Raw genomic sequence first — 27,365 nt, 5'->3', positions numbered from 1 at the left:
TTTTTTTTTTTTACATCAGCTGAAACCTAATAGCTTGTACTTCAGCCCAATATTTTTACTCTATGTGTACCTCTCATTTTTAAATGTTTTTTTTAAATAAATGACATTGTCTCATTCTGAACTTTTCATCCTGTTGTTTCCATTTTAAGGGTGCGTTCATTCCATTCTCATTTCATAGGTATGATTATTAGCTGTATTTCTTTCCATCCTATTTTTTTTAACCCTGTCCCTCCTCCTTCTATCCTGTTATTCCTTAAAAGTTAGTTTTACTTATGACCACTATATATCTTAAACCTTCCTCCTGTCTATCAATCTCCTTTCCTTTTTACCATCCCCTTGCCCTCCTACTTCCTTGAAGGATGATAGGTTTCTATGCCCTATTCAAGATGTGTGTTATTCCCTCTTTGAATCGATTCACTTGAAAGTAACTTTCCAGCATTATCAGCTGGCCAACCCTCTTGTCTTTCCTTCCATAAGCTCTTCCTGTCATCCCTCTTTTATGTATGCATCCACTTAATTTCTCACCTCTTAGTAGTATTTGAAAGCATTCCCTCATAGCCTTCTCACATCCATGACTTCTATCTTCATGTACTCCTAACTTATGATCATAAAATTCTTAGAAGTTAGAGTTATCTTTTCATATAGGAAAGCAACCATTTTAACTTTAGTGATGCCTTTTTTTCTCTAATGTTTATTTTTTTTATGCTTCTCTTGAGTCAGATTTTCTTTTTAGCTGTGGTTCTTTCATCAGGGCTTGAAAGTTCTCTTTCATTAAATACCCTTTTTTTCCCTTCAGAGCAGTTATACTGTTTTGCTGGATAGGTTATTTTTTATTATAATCCTAGTTCATTTGCCTTCCAGAATGACATATTCCAAGCCTTCCAATCCTGTAATGTGAGACATGATTAATCTTCACATTTGAGAGTTCTCTCATGCAGAAATCAGTTATATCAATTCTTTTTCAATCCCAGTAGTTCCTAGTGAGAACTCTTCTCTAGTTCTCTTATAAATCTTAGTAATGGTGGTGATGTTTTGCGTGTGTAATGATGTTTTGCATGTGTAATGATTTACATTTTTCTGAGAACGCTGAGTTTTTAAATTTATTATTAACTGAAATTACTTTTCCCCAAAATCCTTCCACTTGCAAACTTTCTGTTACTTTTCAGGGTACCCCTCTCCTTCCAAGCCCCCAGGCCCAAACCTTGATGTTCTTTTTGATTCCTCATGCTTACCTTCCATATCTAATCTTTTGCTAAGGTCTATCAATTTTGTCTTCATAATATCTCTTGCTTGCACTTCTTTTTCTCCTCTGATATCACCATTACAGTGCAGACTTTAACATCTCATACCTGGATTGTTGCAATAACCTGATGTTTGTCTGCCTGCCACAGCTACCTCCCCACTCCAGTCCATCTACTATTCAGCTGTCAATATGACCTTCATTAGTACCCATCTGGCCATGTTATATTCGTATTCAATAAACTTCAGCGATTCTCTGATCTCCAGGATCAAAAATAAAATGCTCTGGTATTTGTGTCTGTCTGTCTGTCTCTCTCTCTCTCTCTCTCTTTTTTCTCTCTCTTCTCTCTCTTCTCTCTCTCCTCTCTCTTCTCTCTCCCCTTTCCAGTTTTTTAACATTCAAAAACAGTTTCTTGATTCTACTCATTTTCATTGGCCATCCCCCATCATGGAATGTTGTTCTTATTCCTCCTACCCAGGCTTGCAATAAGAAAATTCTAGTGTCTATTATTAAATTACAATATACTTTAAAAGTTCAATTTGCAGCAACTTCTTTCTATATAATGGAGTAAGTGATATCTGTCAAGTAGAACACAAGTCTTCCCCCATTTAATTTGTTGTCTGTACACCTATCCTTTCTTCCAACTTATGTGTGTATTAGTTGTAGCCCAGGTAGGGTTGTAGCATCATACTTTAATTAAAACTTTTTTCCTCTTGCTAATAATAGAATTTTTCAAGCTATTATTAAAACATAAGATGTTGTCTGTGATGAAATCTATTCTTCAATAAAACTTAATTCTTTCCAGGTATCATTTTGTGAATCCAAAGCTTAATTGAGTCAAGAATTAAGATTTTCTCAATCCTACAATAAAATATGAAATACTTCTGACTATAAACTAAAACAACACCAAAAAACCCCTCTTGAAAATTTAGGCAAATGGAGAGGAAACCTTAGGCATAAATTTTCCTAAATCACAAATAAGTAATAGATTACATGTGCAAAACAGAAATTTGTATTATTTGTTTGTTTTTAATTTGAGTGCCTATTGGCTATTACTTAATAGCTTTGAAACTATTCTAATTATCTTTTCCCCAAAACCCATCTTCCTTCTGAACCTCCATGTTTCTCTTGAAAACCACCATCTTTCCCAGTCATTCAGGTTTTTGCAGCCTTATGCCTAATCCTTTGTATCTAATCATTTGTCAGATATTGTTTCTACTAACTCTTGTTTTTTTTCCCCTTTATTTCTACACATATCACTACCATTCCAGTTAAGGCCCTCAATATACCTCTTCCCTAGACAGTTGCAATAACTTCCTCATTTTTCTCCCTACCTCAAGGCTTAAACTTTCCAGTCTCCAATTCATCTCCTACACAGTTGTCAAACTGTTTTTTTTTTTTTTTTAAGAGGGAGGAAGATAGTAGTTAGGGTTAAGTGACTTGCCCAGAGTTACACAGGTAAGGCCAGGTATGAATTCAGGTCCTCCTGACTCTGCCTCCAAACTGATTTTCTTGCAGTCTGAATATGGCATTCCCCTTCTCTGTAAATTCTCCGTTGTCTGTTGGATCAAAATCAATTTCATATAATTTCTAAATAATGAACAAATACGCCACCATACTAATTTCAGAAATTAATAATAATACAACTTTTAAGGTTTAGCTTTTAAAGCCCTTTGTAACCCCAGCCTACCTTTCAGATGTTGTATTACTCTCTACCACACTCCCTGGTCTAACTAAACTGAAATTATTAATGTTCCTTATCTAGAGCCATGTGTCTCCTGTTTCTGGACCATTTATAGACTTTTCTTATAATATGTACTTTATCTATTTCTTGGAATCCCCCATTTCCTTCAAAATTCTGCTTAAACAGCACCTTCTACATAAAACTTTTCTTTGTTTCTCTCTTTTTATTGATTTTGTGTGTGTGTGTTGTCTCCCTTGATAGCATGTAAATTCCCTGAGATCAAAGACTACAATGTTGTTATCTATGTATCCACAGAACCTAGTATAGTACATAATATATGGGAATTTAATAAATGTTTCTCAAATAATTAAATTCACTATATAGCAACAGCCAGTCTTTTGCCCTATACTTTTAGAATCATAGTATTTGGACCTACAAGAGACCTTAAAGATTAATAACTCTCTGGATGAGGAAAGGAAGGCCCAGATAGTTCAGATTGTTTCAGGGCAGATAATTAAATAAATAGTGGAGAGTTTTCAAATTCAGGTCCTGTGATTCCATAACTAATGATTTTTCCATTTGGTATATTCCAATAAATTCAGAATAAAATAGCTACAAGATAGAATTATTGAAACAACTGATTCTCAGTCTTGTTATTCTCATTGGTTGTGTAATAAACACTATGTATTTGTGATCTGTATTCCTTATTTAGAAGTAATCCAAAATGGATTAATATGCATTTTGGTTTTTTTTCCTTGTGGACTTTCTATTAAGATGAAATGATCTCAAATTAATAAAGCAGATAGAAAGAGAAGTTATGTTCTAGATTATCCATAAATTTCATTATGTTCCAAATATTTGGAAATAAGCTTTACACACACAAAAACATACTGTATTTATAATGTATTCATATAGTATATTAAAAGTCTTTACACTGAAATAGTTGGGAGAAAAGTAAATTTATATAATGGTAAATCTGCAAACTATATTTGGAATTCTTTAAAAAATAGCTAGTTTTATCCACATTTCATAGATTAAATAATAATCAATCATTTGAAATTTTATCTAGATCATACAGTTGTTGACAAAGCTGAGAACACACAAGCATCTTTAATTTTTTTGACCAAATTATTCACAGAGAAACATATGCCGAGACTCACTTTGTGGTCTCTTCAGTTAAAGGAGGGATGTTTTCTTCATTGATTAATTTTTTAAAAATTGAACTATCCAAGCCTCAGGAGCAAAAACAGTTGAAGCCTATGATAAAGCTATTAAAAACTAGTTATTTAAACGTTTTGGTCATGTATACTTATTGTGTATCTAATTTATATTTTAATATATTTAACATCTACTGGTCATCCTGCCATCTAGGGGAGGGGGTGGGGGGGGTAAGAGGTGAAAAATTGGAACAAGAGGTTTGGCAATTGTTAATGCTGTAAAGTTACCCATGTATATATCCTGTAAATAAAAGGCTATTTAAAAAAAAAAAACTAGTTATTTAGAACATCACATTAACTGCTGCTTCTGAATCTAAAATTTTCCTCAAGAAATAATGTGTAAAAACAAAACAAATCAATACAATTTTCTTTAAAAAATAAAAATATTAAGGAGATTCCATGTTAGGTCATAGTAAACAAAAATCCCGTAAAATGAGCACACATTTGCTTCCTGAATTGTGTATTGCTAAGCTTCCAAAAAATCTTTCCTCTATTGACTCATCATTAGGGAATGGAGGTGATCCTGGGTTCCTGAATGTTATGCCAGCGGATAGTAATCTCTGGCTGATTCAGCCATGCTAGGAAACATTAAACCATGTTTCAGCAATAGACTGTGTTCTTTCTAAATTTAGACCACCTTAGCTAAGTATAGAGAGATTTAATTACCAGTGTGCAGGCCACTTAGTGATGAATTTTTTGGTCATGGCAATTCATAGAGCTTACTGTTACAAAGTAGCCCTCAGTTTTTGCAGCCCAATTTGAACAAAAATACTTAGAACTTTTCGATTTGTGATAGCAAAGAATTATAAATTGAAGAAATACCCATCAATTGGAGAATATCTAAACAAATTGTGGCATATAATTATGATGAAATATTATTATACTATAAGAAATGATGAATAGAATTGTTTCCAAAAAAAATGAGAAAACTTATATGAACTGATGAAAAGTGAATTGAACAAAACCAGGAGAACATTGTACATAATAAAGGCAATATTATAAGGCTAATCAACTGTGAAAGATTTGGCTACTGTAATCAAGCAGTGATCCAAGACAATTCAAAGGGTATCTCATAGAAAATGGTGTCCTCCAGAGGTAGATGTGATGAACTCTTGAGTGAAGGTTGTGAATCATAGTTTTTAAAATTTTCTTTATTTTTCTTTATTTTGTTTTCTTCTGCAACATGGCTAGCATGGACATCTGTTTTGCATGAAATTATTTGTATAATTTAAATCAAATTTCTTGCTTTTTCCAAAAGAGGAAAGAAGGAGAGAAAGAGAATTTGGAATTCAAAACTTTAGAAATGATTGTTTTTAAAAGTTTACATGTAATTATGAAATATTTAATAAAATAAATAAAAATAATTTTTAGAGACTTCAGGTACAACCTTTTACCAGAAACTTTTCCTAATTACCACAGTCAACTAAATAGTGCAGTGGATAGAGTGCTTAAACTTGGATTCAGGAAGACAATTGCCATGTAGCTAATATAATGAATTAATATAATGAAGTAATAATAACAAGAGTAAGTGATTTAAGTGTTGTTTAAGTTTCAGTTTTTGCTGTAAAATGGGGAAATAACACCTATCCCATCCAACTACTGTGAAGATATAACAGTAACAATAGCTAACATTTATGTATTAACCAGGAACTGTGTGGAATGCTTTATAATTATCTCATTTGATCATAATGTGATTACCTCAAATAGGTAATATTTGTGCTGCTACATAGTAGATGCTTAACAAATATTTGTTTCCTTCTTCTAGCTGCTTAGTGCCCTCTAAAAATTATCTTTTATAGTTCTGCTAAAATGCTTATTTTAAAAACTCAGATTTCTGCCTGTGGGATTGAGCAGTAGGGAATTAGGGAACGATTTGGGCATGGTGTGGATTTTTATGTTTCTTTATGAACAAAATATCAAGAACACAGAAAATACATCCTTTACAATAATGCAGAAGGTTCAATCCTTCTGAAGCCCACTTAGACACATAGAATTTTTCTTTTTCAAGGTAAAGTGATATGTTTATTGTATATCTTCTGATTGTAGTAGAGTTATAGTATGAAGAGAGAGCTGATCTGCCCCTATGGTCTTTGTACCACTCTGATTGATACACTTTTATTCATCAACCTTCCAGTTTCAGCACATTAAGGTTTCTCTCTCCTCCCTAAGCAACTCAATCTTGCCAACCTTGGCTCTGTCAGAATTGAGGTATAAGCCAATGTGCAACCTAACTCCATAAATACCTTTAATGTAATATTTATGTATGTATTAACTGTTTGCCGTGTATAAAACTCTGCTACCGTTTTGAGATGCCTTTTTCATATGTCTTCATGTCTCTCTCCCCCCTTTCTTCTCTCTTTATCCCTCTCCCCCTTTTCTTTCTCTCCCTCTCTCCCTCTCACCTAGCACAGTGCCTGGCAAATAATAGATGTTATTATCTATAATAAGTGCTTGTTAATTCAAGGTGTAAATCAGTAATTTGACTTAATTTAATAACAAGCAATTACTAAGCCCTGAAAATTCCAGATATTAGTGGCTAGGTGGTTAGCTAAAGTTTTGGGATAAGCTGCTAAAGTTTAGTGATATCTACAATAGATGTCAGCCCTTTGGGCAGTCCTATCAGCATGTATAGAGAGATTTGTGTTGGCATAGTAATATCCATATAATTAAAAACAACAAAAATTATACTACACAACTATCAGTTGAACACATAAGATCTAGAAACTCACATTGCAGATGTCAAAGACTACCTTAAAGTAGAAAGTTCTAAATTAACCCTATGCTTTCCAGATTTTTTTTCCTAATCAAATGAGAGTTACTTAGTAGCAAAAATCAAGTCATTTCACTTTTTTAGCTCCTTTTAGTTAAATGAACAGATTCAGCTGAAGTGCATAATCCCTTTTAGACTTTTGCACTGGATTTCTGTGAGTACTTCTTCCTTTGGTATAGGCCTTCTACCTTTTCTCTTAAGCGCTCTTATCCATATTTCTTCACAAGTCTTCTCCAAAGAGTCCACCATGCTAGTTTTTCTTTTTTTATTTATTTTATCTCAGTGGTACCAATATACCACTCTATTCTTCCTTTTTTCTCACTCTTCATAATTAAATCCCCCTTCTTTTTGTGCTGCAACAAGCATTTTAAGTATCTGCAGTGTTATGAATATTTTGTTAGCTTTTGGAAGAAAAAAATAAGATATCTTCCTTTTTGCCAAAGAGGTTATAAGTTTAATTCTGTGATCTTTACTTCAAGTCCTCATGGACATTTTATTTTTATGTATTTACAATTGATTTAACTGTTTACCTTTGGAAAAGGGAGTAAATGAGAAGTGTATCTTGTCCTGACTGTTAGCTTAAATTATAGACAATGTTAATAGATTGATGCTGCTGTTGTTACTATTATTGATTCATTTCAGCTATGTCTGATTCTTCATGACCCCATTTCAGTTTTCTTGACAAAGATACTAATAGTTTGCCATTTCCTGGTGCTAGCCATGTTAAAAATGAGTAAACTGAGGCAAACAGGGTTAAGTGACTTGTCCATGCTATAATTAGTATCGCCCTATACTCTATCCATTGTATCACCTATCTGCCCCCAAATTACTATTACATCCCATTTCATCTACCAGTACATAACACACATTTAGCTGGTACTGCAAATGGTTAGGATTCCAGAAATGAGTAGGAGGAAAATATTGGATTGAATCATATTTGAAAAACTGTACAAGCAGTCACAGAGAATTTCATCTTTTGAATACCATTGTTTTCTTGGAGAATCATGGTTATGAATCATAGAACTCACTGATTTTTGGTGGAATCCAAAGGGCAATGAAAAAATGTATGGTGAATATAAGTTGGTTACAAGATATTGCCAGTGTTTATTACAGCTTTGCTTTCAAACTGACTGAGAGATATAGAGAATATAACCTTATTTTCTGGCTTCTGTTTTTTTTTATTGAATAGAGAAGTGCAACAGAGGATTCTGGAAAGCTGGCAGAGTTGGTCAGAAAATTCCAAGTTCTCCAAATTTCCCCCACAAAAAGACAAAACATCTCAATAAATAAAAGTGGGATAAAATAGTTGTCTTCCTAAGAGACTTTAAGAGCACCTTAGGTGCTCTGGAGAGGAAAGACATAACTGATGAACTGGAAGTTTTTCAGCCCAAGTAAAGTACAGATAGTTCCAGGATGATTCTGTTGATTCATCAAACAATGCGGGGGGAGGGGAGAAAGGAAGGGAAGTTGGATTGGGGGGTGGTCTCAGGAACTTTCACCTTATAAGCAATATAGAAGTTGGACAGCTGAGAAGGGGATATTGAAGAACTGATGTCTTGGTATGTCAGTCCTTCTGTGCTGACCACCTGTGGTCTAGAGCTTCAACTTTGGGCAAAAAGGAGTGAACACATACCTAGTAGAGAGCAGTAGCTGTGTTGCAGGGACCCCAATAGCTGTGGCCATTTGCAGGAGAGCAGAATCCCTGGTTTCAGCTCCAGGGCAGAGAAGAGAGAGGCATAGGGCAGACACTATTCCCTGTATCTCAAGATTAGAGCCAATCACAATAATAAATTGCTAAAAAATAAAATAATAAAGTAATAAAAATGAGTAAGTAAAGAAGAAACAGACCACAACTATTATAGGGATAGAAAAGATCTGGGTTCATATTCAGAGTAAGATAGTAACGTTTATAAAGACATTTCTGATTCAGAAGAGAAACATCAAATGATCAGAAGCCTCAAAAAAAGTTTTGGTAGAACTTAAAAAGGACTTTAAGGAAGAACATTAAATAGACTTTAAAAGAATTAAAATATCAAATGAAAGATTGAGGACAAATTTGGGGTGGGGAGGGAAATGAGCAACTCGAGAAATACAACTAATTGGAAAAAATATCCAAAAACTTATGGAAGAAAATGATTCCTTGAAAACTAGGACTGGGCAAAGGGAAGCTAATGACATTATAAACACTGAGAATTAGATAATCAAAAGAATGAAAAAATAGAAAAAAATGTGAAACATCTTATTAGAAAAGCAACTAAATTGGAGAACAGATTGAGGAGAGAGAATATAAGAATTGTTGGTCTACCTGAAATTATAATTAAAAAGTCTTGGTACAATATTATAAGAAATTATTAAAGACAATTGCCCTGAAGTTTTAAAATAAAAAAATAAAATAAAAAATATACTTTAAAAATTCTTAATATACTAATCACCACCTAAAAGAAATCCCAGAATGAAAACTTAATAAGAATATCATGGTCACATTTCAAAGCTTCTAGGCAAAGGAAAAAATATTACAAGCAACAAGAACAAAACAATTTAAATACCATGGAACTACAGTTAGGATCACAACAAAGCAGCTTCTACATTAAAAGCAAAAAAACTAGGTCTTGAACCAAAAATACTTACCCAGCAAAGTTAAGTATAATTCTGAACAACAAAAAAAGATGAACCTTTAATGTACTGAAAGATTTTCAGGAGATTCAAGAGAACATTAAAGAACACTCAAAAGAGACTAAGAGTAAGGAGATGTAAAAAGGAGCATATAAAGGTATGAAAATATTGTATGAGATATTGTGGGATGAAAGGAAGAACTGATATAAAAGAATCAAGTAGAGGTGGAGGGCTGGTAGTGCTGGAGCCTTGATTATTGAAAGTGGATTAAAGAGGGAACATTTATTTATTTATTTGAATACATCTATAAGGGTATAAAAGCCTTCTAAATTTATAAAGAATAAGAGGGTGAGGGCATAAGAAACAAACAGGAGGGGCTTTTAGAAGGGTCTGTAGATTAGCAATTCACAGAAGGAGGGACCAAGGGACAATAATTAGTAATTATAACTTTGAAAGTAAATGGGGATGAATTTACCCATAAAGTGAAGATGGATTACAGAATGGATTAAAGATCAGAATCCAACAATATGTTGTTTATAAGAAACAGTTAAAAATGAGAGATGCAGAGTCAAAATAAAGGGCTAGAATAGAATTATGCTTCAGCTGATATAAAAAAAAAAGCAGGGGTAACAATTTTGATCTCTGAAAAAGTTAAAGCTAAAATAGATCTAATTAAACCAGATAAGCAGAGAAACTACTGAGTCCCCAATATCATTCAATATTGTTTTAGAAATGCTAACAATAACCGTAAGAGAAGAAAAATCAATTGTAGGAATCAGAATGGGAAATGAGATAATAAACTATCTCTTTTTGTGAATGATATAATATTTGAAAAATCCTTAAGATTCAACTAGTGTTGAATGAATTAATAATTTCAACAGAATAGTTAGGATGTAAAATAAACTCATGTAAATCATCAGCATTTCTATGGATCATCTGCAAAACCCTGTTAGAAGAGATAGCAAGAAGTCATCCATTTAAAATAACTGTTCTGTATAAAATCCCTTGGGAGTGTGTACCTACCAAAACAGACTCAGGAACTACATAGCATAATGTTACAAAACATATAAATAAGGTCAGATTTAAATAATTGTGGAAATGTTAATTTTTCATAGGTAGGCGAAGCAGTATAATTAAATTGATAATTTTATGTGATTAACCTATTTAATGCTATCCCAATTAAATTACTAAAAAAATTGCTGAGAAAAATAATCACAGAATTCATTTGGAAGAATAAAAGGTTAAGAATTTCAAAGGAACTAACCAAAAATAATGGAATAAGGTGCAGCAATAGCAGCCCTCAAAATTTATAAGGCAGAAAAGATCAAAACTATCTAGTACTGGCTAAAAAATAGAAAGGTAGATTGGGGAATAGGGTAAACATACAATGCATAATAGTTAAGGATTATTTATAATTAACCTTGTGTTTGACAAATGTAAAAATTTAAGTTTTGGAGATGATTCATTGTTTGGTTTTATAGATAGATAGATAGTAAATTGGCAAACTGTGGTGTGACAGAAATTGAACAGAGCAATGTCTTAAACTGTGTACTGAGTAAGATAAGGCAAAATGGATACATGACCTAGATAGAAAAGGAGATATCACAAGAAAATTAGAACATCTAACATTACTTTTCAGGTACTATTCAGTATGAATAAATGAGAAAAAGAACATTATGAAGTGTAAAACGGATAGTTTAGATTACATTAAATTTAAAACAATTTGTACAAATAAAATTATTGTTGCCAAGATTTGAAGAAAAGTAGTAATATCCAGAAAAAATGATAAAAAGAAATATATGTAGTATGGTTGTACATTTATATTTTTAGTACACATATATATATAAATGTATGTGTGTGTTTAATTGTAACCTGTAGAGTAGGATGGGCAATGAAGGTGGGAGAAAAGAAATGTACATCAGAGAACAAAAGCACAGAAGAACTGGGTAGCCTTGAAATAATGTATAATATTGTGGTTATTTGCATAATTTTAAAAAGAATAAACAGTCTGAAATGGAAATGCATGGTTTTGTATTGCATCTTTTTATGTTCTCTGTAAATGGAAATGTTCTTTGTTTTCCTCTTTGTATTTAAGTTAAAAATGAATTAAAATTCTTTAAAAGAATAGCCTTAAAGGCTCTTTTCAAACCAGGTTTTATCTTTATATTCTTTAAAATCATATAGCAGTAGAAATTATTTTGTTAAATGTTGCAAAAAGTTAACAATAATTAAGCTTTAAGAATAAAATATGTGTTTACCTTAATGATTTCCTAGGTGATGGAAGGTACGGTGCAGAGTCCAGTCAAAGTGATACTATAAAGTTGGTGAAGTACCTCAAATATTGTTGTTTGCTGATGTCATTGTAGTAATTGTATTGGGAGCCAAAACACTCTAGTCTTTTCAGTGAATTCCACAAGTGTGGGAAAAAAAAGTGAAGGTTGGCAAAATTTTGGTGCAAAATAAATAAAATTAAACTTAGGTCTATTAGATACAAAATCTACATTAGTAGCATTTATTAAGCACTTATTACCTGCCAGACATCATTTTATTTATATTTTAAGGTGAAACACTACATTGAAATAGTGTCACAGAAATTTTCTTTGTATTACATAGCATCAGAGTTCTGTGGAATATAATGTGGGAAATATTTTGATTACAAAAATGTTATTGATATCTTTTAGGAGATTATTCTCTGTGATTTGCATGAAAATATGAAGCTGAATCAACAATTATAGTCCTATCTCTTTGTAATTGTTGTAGCACAAAGGATTTAGTTTAGAATCGTACGTGCTGCTCTCTGTGCTACCTGTTACTTCTGTGACCCTAACGAAACTATTAATCCGCTTTGGGTTTCAGTATTTCTCATAAAAAGGAAAAGATTTTGATTTGTACACAAAGAGCCTTTTTAATTCAAAATTCTATGATCATATGTTATTGCATCATCATGACAAATAAAAGATAGCGTTTTGATACAATTTATTTGATACAATTTTTCAGAATTAAGGACTTGCCAACAATAGTTCCTTATGAGTTAAAAAGTTATTTAGAAAAATTTGTTATCGTTTATAAATTAAGTTTAAAAGTATTTTGTGATTGCATTGGCTAAAAGTGCTATTACCACAGAAAATGTTTTTTTTTCCTAGTGTGTTTACTGTGGTTAGATCTGCTTAAGCTATAATGGTTTCACAATCATTATTTATTTAACAAACTTGAAATGTCTTTTTGACATAAAGTACTAGATGAATGTTGGGGAAGATATGAAATTAGAAAGGGCACCAACTTTTCTCCTAAAACTTATAGATTAGTAAAAGAGCTCAGTGAGAATGAAAAATTTATAGCCTTCCCAGCAATACTTCATTGAAGTATAGGGGCTTGGGCAGAAACATTGAATTATTCTTAGAATAGCTAGAAAGAATGATAAAGAAATTAAACTACAAAATATTTTTTCACTTGAGAAAAAGAGCATTTGGTGTAGTATTCCAGATTGTCTTTTATATTAAAAAGCTAGAAAATGTTAAATATTAGTCCGAAAAAATGGCAGGGATTACTCATACATATATAGGATTCCAGAATCAACAAAAAGTTCTTGTTCTATATATGATAAAATTTTGAAGAACCATCTAGAGTTGTAGTATAATAATCTCACTTGGGTTTTCCATAGCTCTCTATCCAGATGTCCCCTGACTTTTGATCCTAGGTACCCAATAAAAGAGATTCTTGTTCAGGTACTCAGATATATAAACATAAAGGTTAATAGAGTTCCACATTGTGGCTTTCCCCATTGCAGGTTCAATATTTTAAAATGGGAGTGTTGGAGGGGTTTTGTGGAAGCCACAGACAGAAACAGATTGGAAACTCAGAAATACACAAAATATATGTCTAGCATTGTATAATATCAACATATTTTATCTTTTAATATCATAATAAAACTCTTTTTCTCTGTTAAAAAGGGAGGGCCAAAAAGTTTTATGTGGATTTTCCAGATTGTGGTGGCACCATGCCCGTAATCCTTATGATGTGGAACCGTATTAACCATTGTCACTGTTTCAGATTGTAGTACTTCATTATAATTATGGTTTCATATATCTGTTATGCTCTAGAATGAGTTGTGGTAAAGTTACAAATATAGTGTAGTGAATTTGAGCTCTAGACTGGAAATCAAACAAATTTATTTTTGACTAGACATTTATTACATGCTTTATATAGGCTGCTGTGTTAGATACTGAGGAAGAAGCAAATTTTAGAGAATTGAATTTATCAACCATTAAATCCCTATTCAAAAATAGGAACTACAAAGACAAAAAATAAATAATCCTTGTTTTTTTTAGGAGCTTACTGGAGTAGATATATGCATGATGAAGTTTACTATATTCACAAATGAATGAATTTTTAAAATATTCAAAATGTTGTTAAGGGAACACTAACAACTGGGGAAATCAAGAAAGGCTATAGTTCAATAAGTGATAAGATAATATACATAACTATAATGTACACATTATATTGAATTGTAGATATCCAAAACAAAATGTTTTATTATATTCAAAAGAAAAGTTTTTTGCCAAAGGCCTCTTGGAGAAGGTAGCATTTGTATTGAGCTTTAAAGAATAGGTAAGAATAAAACATTTGCAACCTTACCATACCCAATGTGCTTGACCTCATTTGATCTTAGATCAAATAGGGTTGGCGATCACCTAGGAATACTGGATGTTGTAGTCTCGTCTTCCTGAATTCAAATCTAGCTTCAGACATTCCCTGGCTGTGGACCTATGGTCAAGTCACTTAACCTCTATTTGCTTCAATCTACTGGAGAAGGAAATGACAATCCAGTCCAGTAATCTTTGCTAAGAAAACCTCATGGGTAGTATGGTCCATGGGATCACAAAGAGTTGGACACAGCTGAACCACAAGAAGTAATAAAAGAGATGAGGTATGGGGAAAGATGAAAAGGTTATAGAATAAGTAACTAACAAAGACATTGAGTTGAAAAAGTTATCAAAATTTTAGTCACAGAATCAGTTGTCGCTTAATTCAACCAAAGTATTAGAGTAAAGCACTCTTTCAGAGGCGTGCTGGAGAAAGAAGTCAGGAGAATTGGGATGTAGAATGAAGTGAGGTGGAATGAAGAAATAAGCATGGCTGGCTTGTACATTTTTCTTAAAATGGAGGTTCTTTGATAAAAATTGACCATTCAGAGAAATGGACCTGAGGTAGTGATCTTCCATAGTGAGAAAGCTGCTATGACATGATATAGAAAGAAGTCCAGAGAATTAGGCATGAACCCCAGAAAGGAATGGAGAAGAATTAGATCTAGAATAGATTTCCCATGTAGTAGGTTCATATACCTCTTAAGATAAGAAATTACCTTTTAGGAAAGTCAGGTTTTTAGAAACTATATTTAACAAGGTACTTAGATACTTAGTCCCTCATTATTAATATATCATGCCTCTGTGCTAGACTTACCTGTTTTCAGAACTTACAGATGTCTTCTTTCTGCCCAGACATGTATTCCAATCAATTCCGTTTTCATCATATAATTTTTACCTAAATACTTTCCTTCTCTGGCTCTCCATTCATGCCTTTATTTCCACATTAAGTAATCTTTAATATATAATGTTGTCCCATTCTAATTACTTTTATCTTTTCTATTCCATTTCTTTTGGATAAAATAAACCATAAAGGGTCAAATTCAGTCACCAGTTTCATCCTGCCCAACGTCAAAGAAACATGAAAGTTCAGTGTGTGATTTTTGTTTTTAAGGAGAAGTATGTGTGTTTGTAGACTACAAGGAAAAAGAAAGTACTGGAGAAAAATTAATGATTAAGGAAAGAATGACTAGGTATAATTTGCTACAAGAGAGCCAAGGAGATGAGATGGAATTATATGATGTTAGCAATGAGAAAGACAATCTCTTCATTTGAGACTGAAACTAAGGAGGAGAGATGTTGGATGATTTCTAGAGGGTGCTGAAATGTAGAACGGGAAGGAAGAGATCTCAGTGGCAGATGGCCTTTTTTCTCACTAAAGTATGAACAAAAATATTGTGCTGAAAAGGAGTTGGTAATTGGATTTGAGGAGTAAAGAAAAAATTGGGAACAATACTGGGGGAATTTAGGCATCAATTGGGGATGAGCAATGAGAGTTAGCTTGAGATTTAGACAATATAAATTAGTAGTTAGCACAGTAAAGTTTTGAAACATCTTCACTACTGTTCAGAAGCATAAATTAAGTTAGCATTCTATATTTTATATCCATATATATAGAACAAGAAGTCTCCATTTCTTTCCTCTTAACACCTTAGATTTTGGCTTGTGACTTTTATCATTTAACAGAAAATGTTTTATAAATTACTAAATTGTCTTTTATTTACCAAATCTAATATTTTCAAAGATTTAATCTTTCTTTTTAGTGAGTAAATCCTACTAAACTAAATTATCATAAAAGCATTTTGACCCTATTGACTACTGTCTTTTGGACATTGTTTTTCTCAGGGTTCTTATGACACTGCTCTTTTTTTCTCTTGGTTGTCCTGCCTGTAATTCCTTATTTTCCTTTGTTGTATCATCATCTATGTCCTATCCATAATTTATGGGTATATGCTGTTACTAAGCAGGATGGTGAAAAGTCATGAACAGTTTCAACACCTAAAATACTGAGTAAAGAGTATACAGTATGCAGTAAAGAGAATACAAAAAAATCAGTGAGAGATCAAACAATTAATATCAGAAAGGGATTTATGATGATGATGAAATTTTAAGGATAATAAGATAAAATGGAAAATTTAAATATGTTTTTTAAAAGGCATTGAATAGGCACCCTTGTGTGTCTGTTCTATTGCCTCTTGACATCTTCTCTTTTAGTGATTTTTATCACTTCTCTAAAAGCTTCAATTATCGGATACTTGCAGATTTATGTAGTCTCCTTTTTGAACTACATCATCAACTGCTTATTGGAACTTTCCATTTTCATGTTAGATAGGCATCCTAAACTTAGCATAGCCAGAACAGAATTCATTAATTTTTTTCCATCTACCTATCTTCCCAATTTTTCTTTTGTCAAGGGAATCACTAGCCTTCCAATCCCCCAGGTGCTCAACCTAGGAATAATCTTTAATTAATTTTTTTTGTCACTTGCCAAGTCTATTTCCCTATGTAACATCTTTCCCATTTGTCCTTTTGCCTTCACTCTAACCTATTAATCTACTTGAGCCCCTCCTCACTACTCACTTGAACTATTACAGTAAACTATAATAAGTCTCATAATGAATTAATTCAAGTTTTTTACTTTTCCAAAGAATCTTCTACTTAGCTGTCAAAATAATATTCCTAAAGGACAATTGAAAATAATTATCCTATTCAAGAAGTTCCTTGCTAACTCAAGGATAAAATAAAAACTTTTTTGTTTGATGTTCAGTGCCCTTCAAAGTCTGATTTTACCTTTCCAGAAATTTTAAACATTTTTCCCTTTGTACAGTCTGTATTTAATCTAATTGGACCTACTTCTACCTTCTATAAGATCATTTTCTGGTCCTTTATATTAACACCTATCTTAGATTATCTGCGATTTACTTTATATAAATCTTGTTTTTTATACTCTTTACTTGTTGTCTCCCTACCTTTAGATGTAAAGTCCCTGAAAATTGGGATTAGGTTTTTTTTAACCTTTCTTTTTTTCCCCATATCATGGTATAGTCCCTGACATGTCGTAGGTGCCTCTTAAATGCTTTTTTAACAGATTAAAATTTTCCATTTTTTATCTTATTACCCTTACAAATTTCATTGTTGAATATCTTTCTGATGAGTTAGTTTCATTTGATCTCTCACTGATTTTTTAAAATATACATATTTTTTAAAATATGTGTTGAAACTGGTCGTGACTTTTCACCATCCTCCTTAATTATATTTGCTAACTTACCCTGGTAAAAGTGTTTTTTGTTTGTTTGTTTGTTTGTTTCTTCATTCCATGATCCAGAAGGGGGAGAGGGAAATCTCATAAAAGTATTTATATAAGAATTCCAAAATAAGTTTAACTTATAACATATATATTTATAACGTTAACATAATTTACTAACATGAGAAATGTTGACTACCATATCCCTTTATTACTTAATAAATACAAATAGGTAAGTTAATAGTCTAGAAACTGTTACTCTTAGTAACCTCTTGTCCCTTTTCTATCATCCTACCACTGTTATTATTACAGAAATATAAAGAGGCCATCCTGAACTGATGACAATTTTTTTCCCCTCATGAATTACCATCACTAAAGGGTATTACTAAATGTCTTGCTGTTATGATGAGTCTCTCCATATTTATTTGGCTAGACTAACCTTGGAAAGAAGATATAGTCTGTTTTGAGATCTTATTTGCCCAAATCTCTATTCCACTGCCTCCTTGTAGCATGAAGGTGATAGTTCTAAAATGAATGAAGTAAAAGCTCAGGAGTAGAATCTACCATGATAATAAAATTAGACTATAAATAAAAATGAATTTTTATATAAAAGATTATCATTGTTCAAAATTATTGTATATCTGGCTATAATAATTTAAATTTTCTGAGTAAGAATCTTCAAATGCAGATTTGTTCAAGCTTGATCAATCCTTTTATATAAAAGTGAAAAAGGTTTAAAGTTTCATGAAATTTAGATTCTTTTAAGTAAATATTACATAGAATTTCACTAGAGGGTGCTGTGTAAACATTTATTACAAAATATAAAGAAATCCTCTTTCATTTTATTGGTTACTGTTATTGGCATGGTTTTTACCCATTTAAAAATATTGATTTGTCATAAATATTCATCTCATATTCTATACTATAATATCAAAACAGAAGTTTAAGTAATTGAAAAAAGTAGCTTCTAGTAACAGTATTAGTAAATATTCTCATAAATATTGAATATTTTTGTTTTGTTTTCTTCCCAGGAAATGTATGACTCCAATCATGTATGCAGCTCGAGAAGGCCATGCCCAGGTTGTTGCTCTCCTTGTTGCTCATGGAGCAGAAATAAATGCCCAAGATGAAAATGGTTACACAGTATGATTCTTTCTATTCTCTATTGTTAAAAGCTCTTGTATCTACAAAATAGATAATATGTAAAAAAAAAAAAAAATCCTTCAGGCACTAGAAAAAGTTAGGAGATGATAGACTCATTGAACATGTTCTTAGCTGATATCAGAAAAAGGGCAACTGCCTCCTGTGATTTTTGCCTCAGGCAAGCAGAATTTCTGCTTAATCTACAAACACTAAGCTTAACATGTTAACTCGATAAATCTTTTTACTCATGGAATCACAAAATTTTAGTTTTGTTTAGTTTTATTTTATTTTTATTAAAATTAGAATGTGATAGGATTTAGAATTAACTTTAGGAGTAAACACACCTATAATAATATAAAATTAATTATTTTATTGATATTTATTTAATAAAGATTCCTTGTTTTCTCTCTTACTCTTTTTTTTTTTTTCTTTTGTAGGCCTTAACATGGGCAGCACGTCAGGGTCATAAAAGTGTAGTTTTGAAATTGCTTGAACTAGGAGCTAATAAAACGATACAGACCAAAGATGGAAAGACAGCAGGAGAAATTGCTAAACGAAATAAACATCCAGAGGTATTATCCCAAATAAAATCTAACTTACAGAGATGGAGAAGATGGTAGGAAAAGGAAAATGGATTCAACCCAATGCTTTATCAGAGATAAAATGTTTCATAATGTCATAATAATGAATTTGATGAGAATAAAAGGCTCAACTATGATGAGTCTTTTTCCCTCCCAAAAACAAGAGTTACTAAGACTTCACCTAACCATATGGCTATAAAATTTAATTGTCTTATTTACTAAATTTGAGGTGTTATAAAAATTTGGCAAAATGAATTTTTAGAAATGAAAATTTAGAAATTTGGAAATGAAATTATATGAAGATATATTTATTTGAACCATACTAAATATGAGTGTAGGGGGTTTGAAATTAATTTTCCTGTCATAAAACAAACCAGCTGAGTCTCAAAAATTGAACATATGAAAGTAACGTTGTTTTGTAATCTTAATTTAAAGAAATTTAATTCAAAGCATAGCATTTTATTGTATTACTTTCAACTAAATAAATATGGAAAGAGAGCACCTACATAGTCATGATGCATATACTTGATAAAAAAAAACCTTACATAAAAGACTGTTTTGTAGAGCATGATTGACATATTAGTAAATAATGATTTTTGCATATTATTAGTAAATTACCTGATAGACATTAATGTCAAGTCAGAATTTGAATGTTATGACTAAAGGTTGCTGTAAAACTGATAGTGCAAAAATCTTCAGAATATTTGTCTTGAGAACAAATTAAAAATTCAAAATAAAATGTTAAAGATTAATTTTTAAAGCATGATAGCATACTAAATTTGATTTCTCATTATGTCGTCATCGGTGCCTTGCATAATATAGGCACTTAATCACTGCTTGTTGAATGAAATTAAAAGATCATTTTGGTAATTAACTGCCATATAAAAAATTAGCTTTTGTTCTAATTGTCAGACACAAGATACAAAAAGACCTTGGAGTCACTAATATTATCTGTGTAAAGTCAAAATAATTTCCCAAATAAATTTCTAACATTTATGTCTTGTTCCTGAAACTTGGAGAAAGCAGTCTTTAGCTGGATTAATTTACACATAGATTATATTTAATTTCATACAATAATAATTATATTTGTTAAATTTTTTTGTTGTTAAATTTATTTTGTTTGTTAACTCAATTTATTGTTAAATTATCAATTTATTTGTTAAATTATCTCTCAAAAGATTATTGAGATTTTTTTTGTTTGCATCAAATGTTTTGATATAATTAATCAAAATTGTGTAAAATATACTTTAAGAACTGGCCAAATAGATTTAGTTTCCTCTTTAAATTTTGACATTTCACATTTTGAGTTGTATACCTTAAGATGTGAAGAGAAGCATTTCCACATTGATATTATGCATCTTTAATTATTTTTTTAGGGTTTGTATTTTTCTGATGTGTAATAGATTTTTTGAAACCTTCCTAATTTTATTTTAATTTTAAAATATACTTGATCTTCCAATTGTTTTCTTCAAGAAATTATTTTGAAAAAATACTTTTTGTCTTCTTCATATTACTAAAATTCCTATTAAGGATGTAAGTGAACATGTGCTTCAGTAAACTTAAAAGTTAAAATGGTACTCATCATTGATGTTAGTCTTATTTAAATGAGTTTGTTAAAATTTTCAGCTCTTCACTTTACTTTCTTTGACTGTGAATCCATTGCAAGGAAAGCTCCAGCACCTAACTAAAGAGGAAGCTATATGTAGACTTTTGACAACAGATGGTGATACAGGAAAAGAGCACAAATTTAGGTAAAGTTACATCACTGTAATTTTGAATAAATTTTAATTCAATATTAATTCTGTGACTTGTTAGAATATTGTAAGTTATGTGTTGACTTAATATTGTAATAAACTAGGATGATTTCATTTAGAATAAACTACATTTCAAAAATTTCACCAAAATATCACAAATTAAACATATCCCACTGTACTCTACTCCCAACACCTCCCACTTTTCCTGTTACTGAAGAGGGCATCTCTCACACACACACACACACACACAAATCCAAGGTGTTGCCAAGGAGTGCTGATTTCACCTTTGTAACATCTCCCAAATATATATTCCTTTCTCTTCTCTTTCTCTCATTGCCATCCCTCTAATTCAGGACCTCATCATCAGACACTTTAGTTATTGCAGTAGCCTGCTGATGGGTCTTCCTTCCTCAATCCTCTACCCACTCCAATCCATTCTCCATTCAGCCACTAAAGTGTTCTTTCATAAAACTCAGGACTTACCATATTACCTTCCTACTTAATATCCTATGACTTTCTATTGTCTCTATAACCAAATATAAAATGCTTTGTTTGACATGCAAAAACCTAAGTCCCTCCTTTCTTTCCAGTCTTCTTACACCTTCCTCTATAACACAGATGCTTCAGTTCAGTGACACTGACTTTTCCACAAATAAGGTACTTCATCTCTGTTCCAGGCATTCCTCCTTACTATCCCCCATGCCAAAGAATTTCTACCTCCTTTTCCCAGCCCCTCTTAATTACTTTGCCTTTCCTCTGTTAGATATTTCTTACATAGCTTGCTTTGCATATATTTATTTGCATGTTATCTCTCCCATTGAGGACAGAGACTGTCTTGTGCCTCTTTTTGTGTCACTACTGCTTAGCATAGTAATCTGGCACCTTGTGTTGTTTTTGAGTCATCCAAAGTCTTTATGACCCCATTTAGGATTTTCTTGGCAAAATTATTGGACTGGTTTGATATTTTCTTCTCTGACTCATTTTACAGATGGGGAAGCTAAAACAAACAGGGTTAGTGATTTGCCAAGAGCCAGTAAGTGTCTGAGGCCATAGCTGAACTCAGATCCAAGGCTCTAGCTACTTACTACCCACCTATCCTACCTAATCCATAATATAACTCTTAATAAATATTTACTGATTGATTATATAGCACTTACTTTAAAGTCTGCAAAATGCTTTACAACATAATCTCATTTGATCTTCACAACAACCTTGGAAGCTATGTGTTATTATTTTCATCCCCATTTTACAGCTGAGGGAATTGACTAGCCCAGGCTGAAACAGCTAAGAAGTATCTGAGGCTGAATATAAAACCTGGGCCTTCCTCACTATTTGGTCCAAGGTGATGTTCAAGTAATACTGTATCTTGTTTTTGGTTCTTATTTATAAGAAGGTAGTATTTCTTATAAGCCCAAAAAATTGTCCTATAGTTTAAGGCCATTACAATTAAATTAAGAAATTCAGGTGAGTGACTAGACAATAATAATGTTAACTTCAATATCAAAAGATAGTTCTAAACTAGGAAATTATTGGGAAAGCATTCATATTTGATCATCACAGCTTAAATACCCTTTATATCTTGTGTACTTCAGAAGTCTTGATATTTACTTTAATGCATTTAGTGTCTAATTTATGTGTATAAAAATATCTTTGATTTATGTGACTATTGTTGGTTTATGTGCTTTTCTTCTCTCTTCAAATTGTTATGAATATGCATAGCTCATATACAGCTTTTGGTGATCTGGAAGTATTTTTACATGGACTTGGACTTGAACATATGACAGAATTACTAAAAGTAAGTAATTCTTTTTTTTAAAAAAAAAAAATAGTGTATTTTACTCTGAAATTACATTCAGCAAGACTTTTACAATGTCAAAGAACATTTTTTTAATTTAGGAAACTGTTTTTCATTTTATAATGGATCTGGAAGTTTGTTTTAAGTGACTCTTAAATACCATCTAATGTATGTATTAGATACATATATACAGTTTCAAGATTATCAGGCTATTAGTTACTCCACAACAATTTTCCTTCTTAGCAAAACACTAGTACTTTTTCTATAATAGCTTTTTTATTTTAAAAATACATGCAAAGATAGTTTTCAATATTCACTCCTATAAAACCCTGTGTTCTAAGTCTCTCTCCCTTCCTTTCACTTCCCTCTCCTACACAGCAAGTAATCCATTATAGCTTGAACATGTTTATTCTTCTGTATATAATTCCACACTTATCATGCGGCACAAGAAAAATCAGATCAAAAAGAAAAAAATGACAAAGAAAAAGAAGCAAGCAAAACAACAAAAAAGATGAAAATACTGTGTTGTGATCCACACTCAGTTCCCATGGTCTTCTCTCTGGGTGCAGATGGCTCTCTCCATGACCAGTCCATTGGAACTGGTCTCAATCACCTCGCTGTTGAAAAGAGCCATGTTCATCAGAACTAATCATCATATAAACTTGTTGCTGTGTACAATGTTCTCTTGGTTCTACTCACTTCACTCAACATCAATTCATTTAAGTCTCTCCAGACCTTTTTGAAATCATCCTGCTGATCGTTTCTTACAGAACAATATTCTATAACATTCATATACTTAAAACTTAATCAGCCATTGCCCAACTGATGAGCATCACTCAGTTCCAATTACTTGACAGTATAAAAAGGGCTGCTGCAAAGATTTTTGCACATGTGGGTGGATCCTTTTCCCTTTTTTATGATCTCTCAGATATAGGCTCAGTAATGGCACAGTTGGATCAAAGAATATGCACATTTTGATAGCCCTTTGGGCATAGCTCCAAATTGCTCTCCAGAATGATTGGATCAGTTCACAATTCTACCAACAATGTATTACTGTTCCAATTTTCCCACATCCCCTCCAGCATTCATCGTGATCTTTTCCTGTCATCTTAGCCAATCTGAGAGGTGTGTAATAGTCTCTCAGAACTGTTTTAGTTTGCATTTTTCTGATAAATAGTGATTTACAGCATTTTTTTCATATGACTAGAAATGGTTTTAATTTCTTCATCTGAATAGTATCTGTTCATATCTGAGTATCAATTGGAGAATGTATTCTTATTAATTTGAGTCAGTTCTCTATATATTTTAGAAATGTCTTTTATCAGAATCCTCGAATGTAAAAAAGTTTGTCCCAGTTTTCTGCTTCCCTTCTAATCTTGTCTGCATTGGTTTTGTTTGTACAAAATCTTTGTAATTCATTATTATCAAAAATATCCATTTTGCATTTCATAATGTTCTTTAGTTTGTTCACTGATTCCTTCATTCTCCACAGATCTGAGAGGTAGACTTTCCCCTGTTCTCCTAATTTGCATATAGTATCCTTTATTAACCCATTTTGTCCTTATTTTAGTATTGGATGTTAGGTGTTGATCAATGCCTAGTTTCTGCCATAATATTTTCCCATTTTTCCAGCAATTTTTGTGAGTTCCTATCCCAAAAGATTACTAATAGAAATTGACTATTTTATCTTGTGAACCTAACTCATTCCACTGATCAGCTATTCTATTTCTTAGCTAAATAGTTTTGATGAACACTGCTTTATAATATAGTGTTAGGTGTGGTACAACTAGGCCATCTTCATTTGTATTTTTTAATTAATTAATTTTTTAATTCCCTTTTTGTTCTTCCAGATGTATTTTGCTATTTTTTCCTAGCTCTGTAATTTCTTGGCAATTTGATTGGTATGACACTGAATAAGAAGATTAATTTAGGTAGAATTGTCATTTTTATTATATTAGTTTGTCCTTTCCATGAGCACTTGATATTCTTTCATTTAGATCTAACTATATTTGTGAAAACACTAGTTCTTAAAGAATAGTCAGTCTCTTCTGTATCCCACGATTCTGTAATCATTCCTTTCGTGTAATTTCACTACCTATATGGAATTCTTTACTCCAGTTGACCTTGAATTTTCATCTAGAAAACTCAACAGTTAAAGAAACTCTAAGTTAAAGGACATTTTAGTCTGATATAACAGTAGAAATGAATTGTATTATTGAACTAAAACTTAGTTAATTTAATAGATTTATTTTGGAAAGGGAATGTTTAGAACTAAAGTTCAAAACAAAAGTTTAAGTTTTATATTTTATAATAGTTTAAATTGTATATTTGATATATAATATGGAAACAGTTTTTTCCTTCTACTGAATTGATAGTTTTTATGTTTGTTTGTTTGTTTTTTTACCCAGGAAAGAGACATAACCTTACGGCAACTTCTGACAATGAGAAAGGAAGACTTCACAGAGGCTAGTATTTCTGACATCATTGCATTGTATTATATTTTATATTAACATATTTTTTGAAATTTATTATTTTTTGTTTTAAATTCTAGAATAGGATTTTAACTGATAATTGAGTTTTTCCTTTTACTCCTTTTTAAGTCACCAGTTTCCTATACTTGCTTTACCAAAAAAAAAAATTTAAAAGGCACATTTATGTTAATTTGTTTTTTACTTGAACTGTAAAGGTGACTTAACTAGAGCAAAATACTGTTTGCATTCTGAATATAAAATACATTTATAAACACCAGGCCATTATTGGGTTTGACTCTTTCAATAAATCTCTCAGACACTGCATCTACTCCATAGGATCTTTGCAAAAATTGTATGATTGTTTTGCCATCTAGTGGTTTTAATGAACAGCTACTATTTGGCTAGCATTGTCCTTTGTTTTCTTAGAGGGCCATGACATCAGGAAAATGATACCATGATATACAAGTGAATTGGATATATAAGTGAGGGAGGGCTGTGCAAAGTCACCTACCTCACTTTCCCCTCCAGAGCCATCTGGGTCCAATGGCAAAATATAAATCAAGATAACTGGAGAAGGCCCTGGATGAAATGGGAAACTTTGTAGTAAACAGTACATGCTAGTAACTTGATTGAATTAAAAATAGAAGAGGTCTGATACAGGAGAAATGCTGAATGTTATAATCTGTACATATACTGACTCCTATTTTTAAAAAATAAAATCCTACTATATTGTTTATTTCTCTATTGAAGTCTTAGTATTGCCTACCCTTTTTAGATTTTATATCAAAATTGTTAATAAGTAATTATGTCAATTATTATTTATTGACATAATTACTTATTAATAATAATTTGCTAGTAAAAATAGTAATATAGTAAAAATAAACATAGTAAACTTAGTAAAAAATAAAAAATTCCTAAAATGAAAACATAGAAATAGTATTAAAAATTAACTGATATTGACATAATTACTTATTAATAATAATTTGTTAGTAAAAATAGTAATATAGTAAAAATAAACATAGTAAACATAGTAAAAATAAAAATTCCTAAAATGAAAACATTAAAAATAGTACTAAAAATTAACTGATATTGAATTAGAAAATTATTAAATTCATTTTTGCAATTTCATATTATAATGAATAGAAAGAAAGAATTGGCCATGGACACAGTTTTCATTCAATTAAGTCCTACTTTGAACATATATTGGCTATGTATAAGCCAGTTTAGGCAATGAGTATTTATTAAACATCTACTAAGTGCCAAGCACTGTGCTTAGTGATGAGGATACAGACAGATTAAAGATATTCCTTATCCTTAAGGTGTTCACCGTCTAATCAGGGAGATAGGATGAGAATAATTACGTTTAAATAAGTTATTTATATGATAAACTAGAAATAATCAAGAGAAAAAAATCAAATCAAATAACCTCTTAGTGTTCCAGACCAGGTTTTCTTAAACTTTTTCTATTCATAAACTCTTTTAACCCAAGAAATTCTTATATTATCCAGGTATACAAATCAAACATTTACGATAATACATTGTCATTTCACATTTTAAGAAATTCAGAGAATTTGGGCTCTATATAACTCTTTAAGAATAATGATTATAAAGAAGATACCTGCATTTATTAGAGAAATTTTCTTCATTTAGGAATTTCCTGTATAAGTGAGACCACAGATCCAATTGCTGTCTTTATTTCAGTATGTCATTTATCGAATAACTAGCTTTATTAGAAATCTTATGTATAACTCTACTAACCATAGTACCTCAAAAATTTTTAAATTTAGAGTGGAATTACTAATATTAGAGACCAGCAAAAAATTCTGGATGCTGTTAAAGAATTACAGGTAGAAGAGATAAAATTTGGAGAATTGACTGAAGTGATAAACTTGGAAATCAGGTAAGATAAATGTATTTTGGTCAAATTAAGTTGATAAGCACAAAGATGTGGGGGTTTTCCCCAAACTCAAGGTTATTTTTCATTTGCTGGTGATATTCTGATTATTGAATAATACTTTTAGACAGACTTAAAAATTTTTGGTTGGCAAATAAATACTAGTTTGTTTGTTTGTTTGTTTTTTTAAGACATTCTTTCCCTCAAAGAATTTTGTAGAAAACATTCATACGTTTGGTAAGGGAATTAGATTATATGACTTATAACTCTAAAATTCTCTGATTTTACAAATTTTGGTTTTTTTTTATATCAGCTT

At 31.4% G+C, this 27,365-nt stretch overlaps 1 protein-coding gene across 1 annotated transcript in view; it reads left to right on the top strand.

The window, feature by feature from the left end:
• ASZ1 (ankyrin repeat, SAM and basic leucine zipper domain containing 1) overlaps positions 1–27,365 on the top strand; it is a 98,231-nt gene that overhangs the window by 36,845 nt on the left and 34,021 nt on the right. The window contains exons 4-9 of the mRNA XM_031938867.1: positions 18,443–18,554; positions 18,992–19,126; positions 20,762–20,886; positions 22,609–22,684; positions 25,093–25,149; positions 26,943–27,055. Coding sequence (XP_031794727.1) covers positions 18,443–18,554; positions 18,992–19,126; positions 20,762–20,886; positions 22,609–22,684; positions 25,093–25,149; positions 26,943–27,055 — 618 coding nt within the window. The remainder of the gene's footprint in view (positions 1–18,442; positions 18,555–18,991; positions 19,127–20,761; positions 20,887–22,608; positions 22,685–25,092; positions 25,150–26,942; positions 27,056–27,365) is intronic.

The sequence above is a fragment of the Sarcophilus harrisii genome, chromosome 5, assembly GCF_902635505.1.
Source record: "Sarcophilus harrisii chromosome 5, mSarHar1.11, whole genome shotgun sequence".
Lineage (NCBI taxonomy): Eukaryota > Metazoa > Chordata > Mammalia > Dasyuromorphia > Dasyuridae > Sarcophilus > Sarcophilus harrisii.
This window is presented reverse-complemented; position numbering and strand designations above follow the sequence as displayed.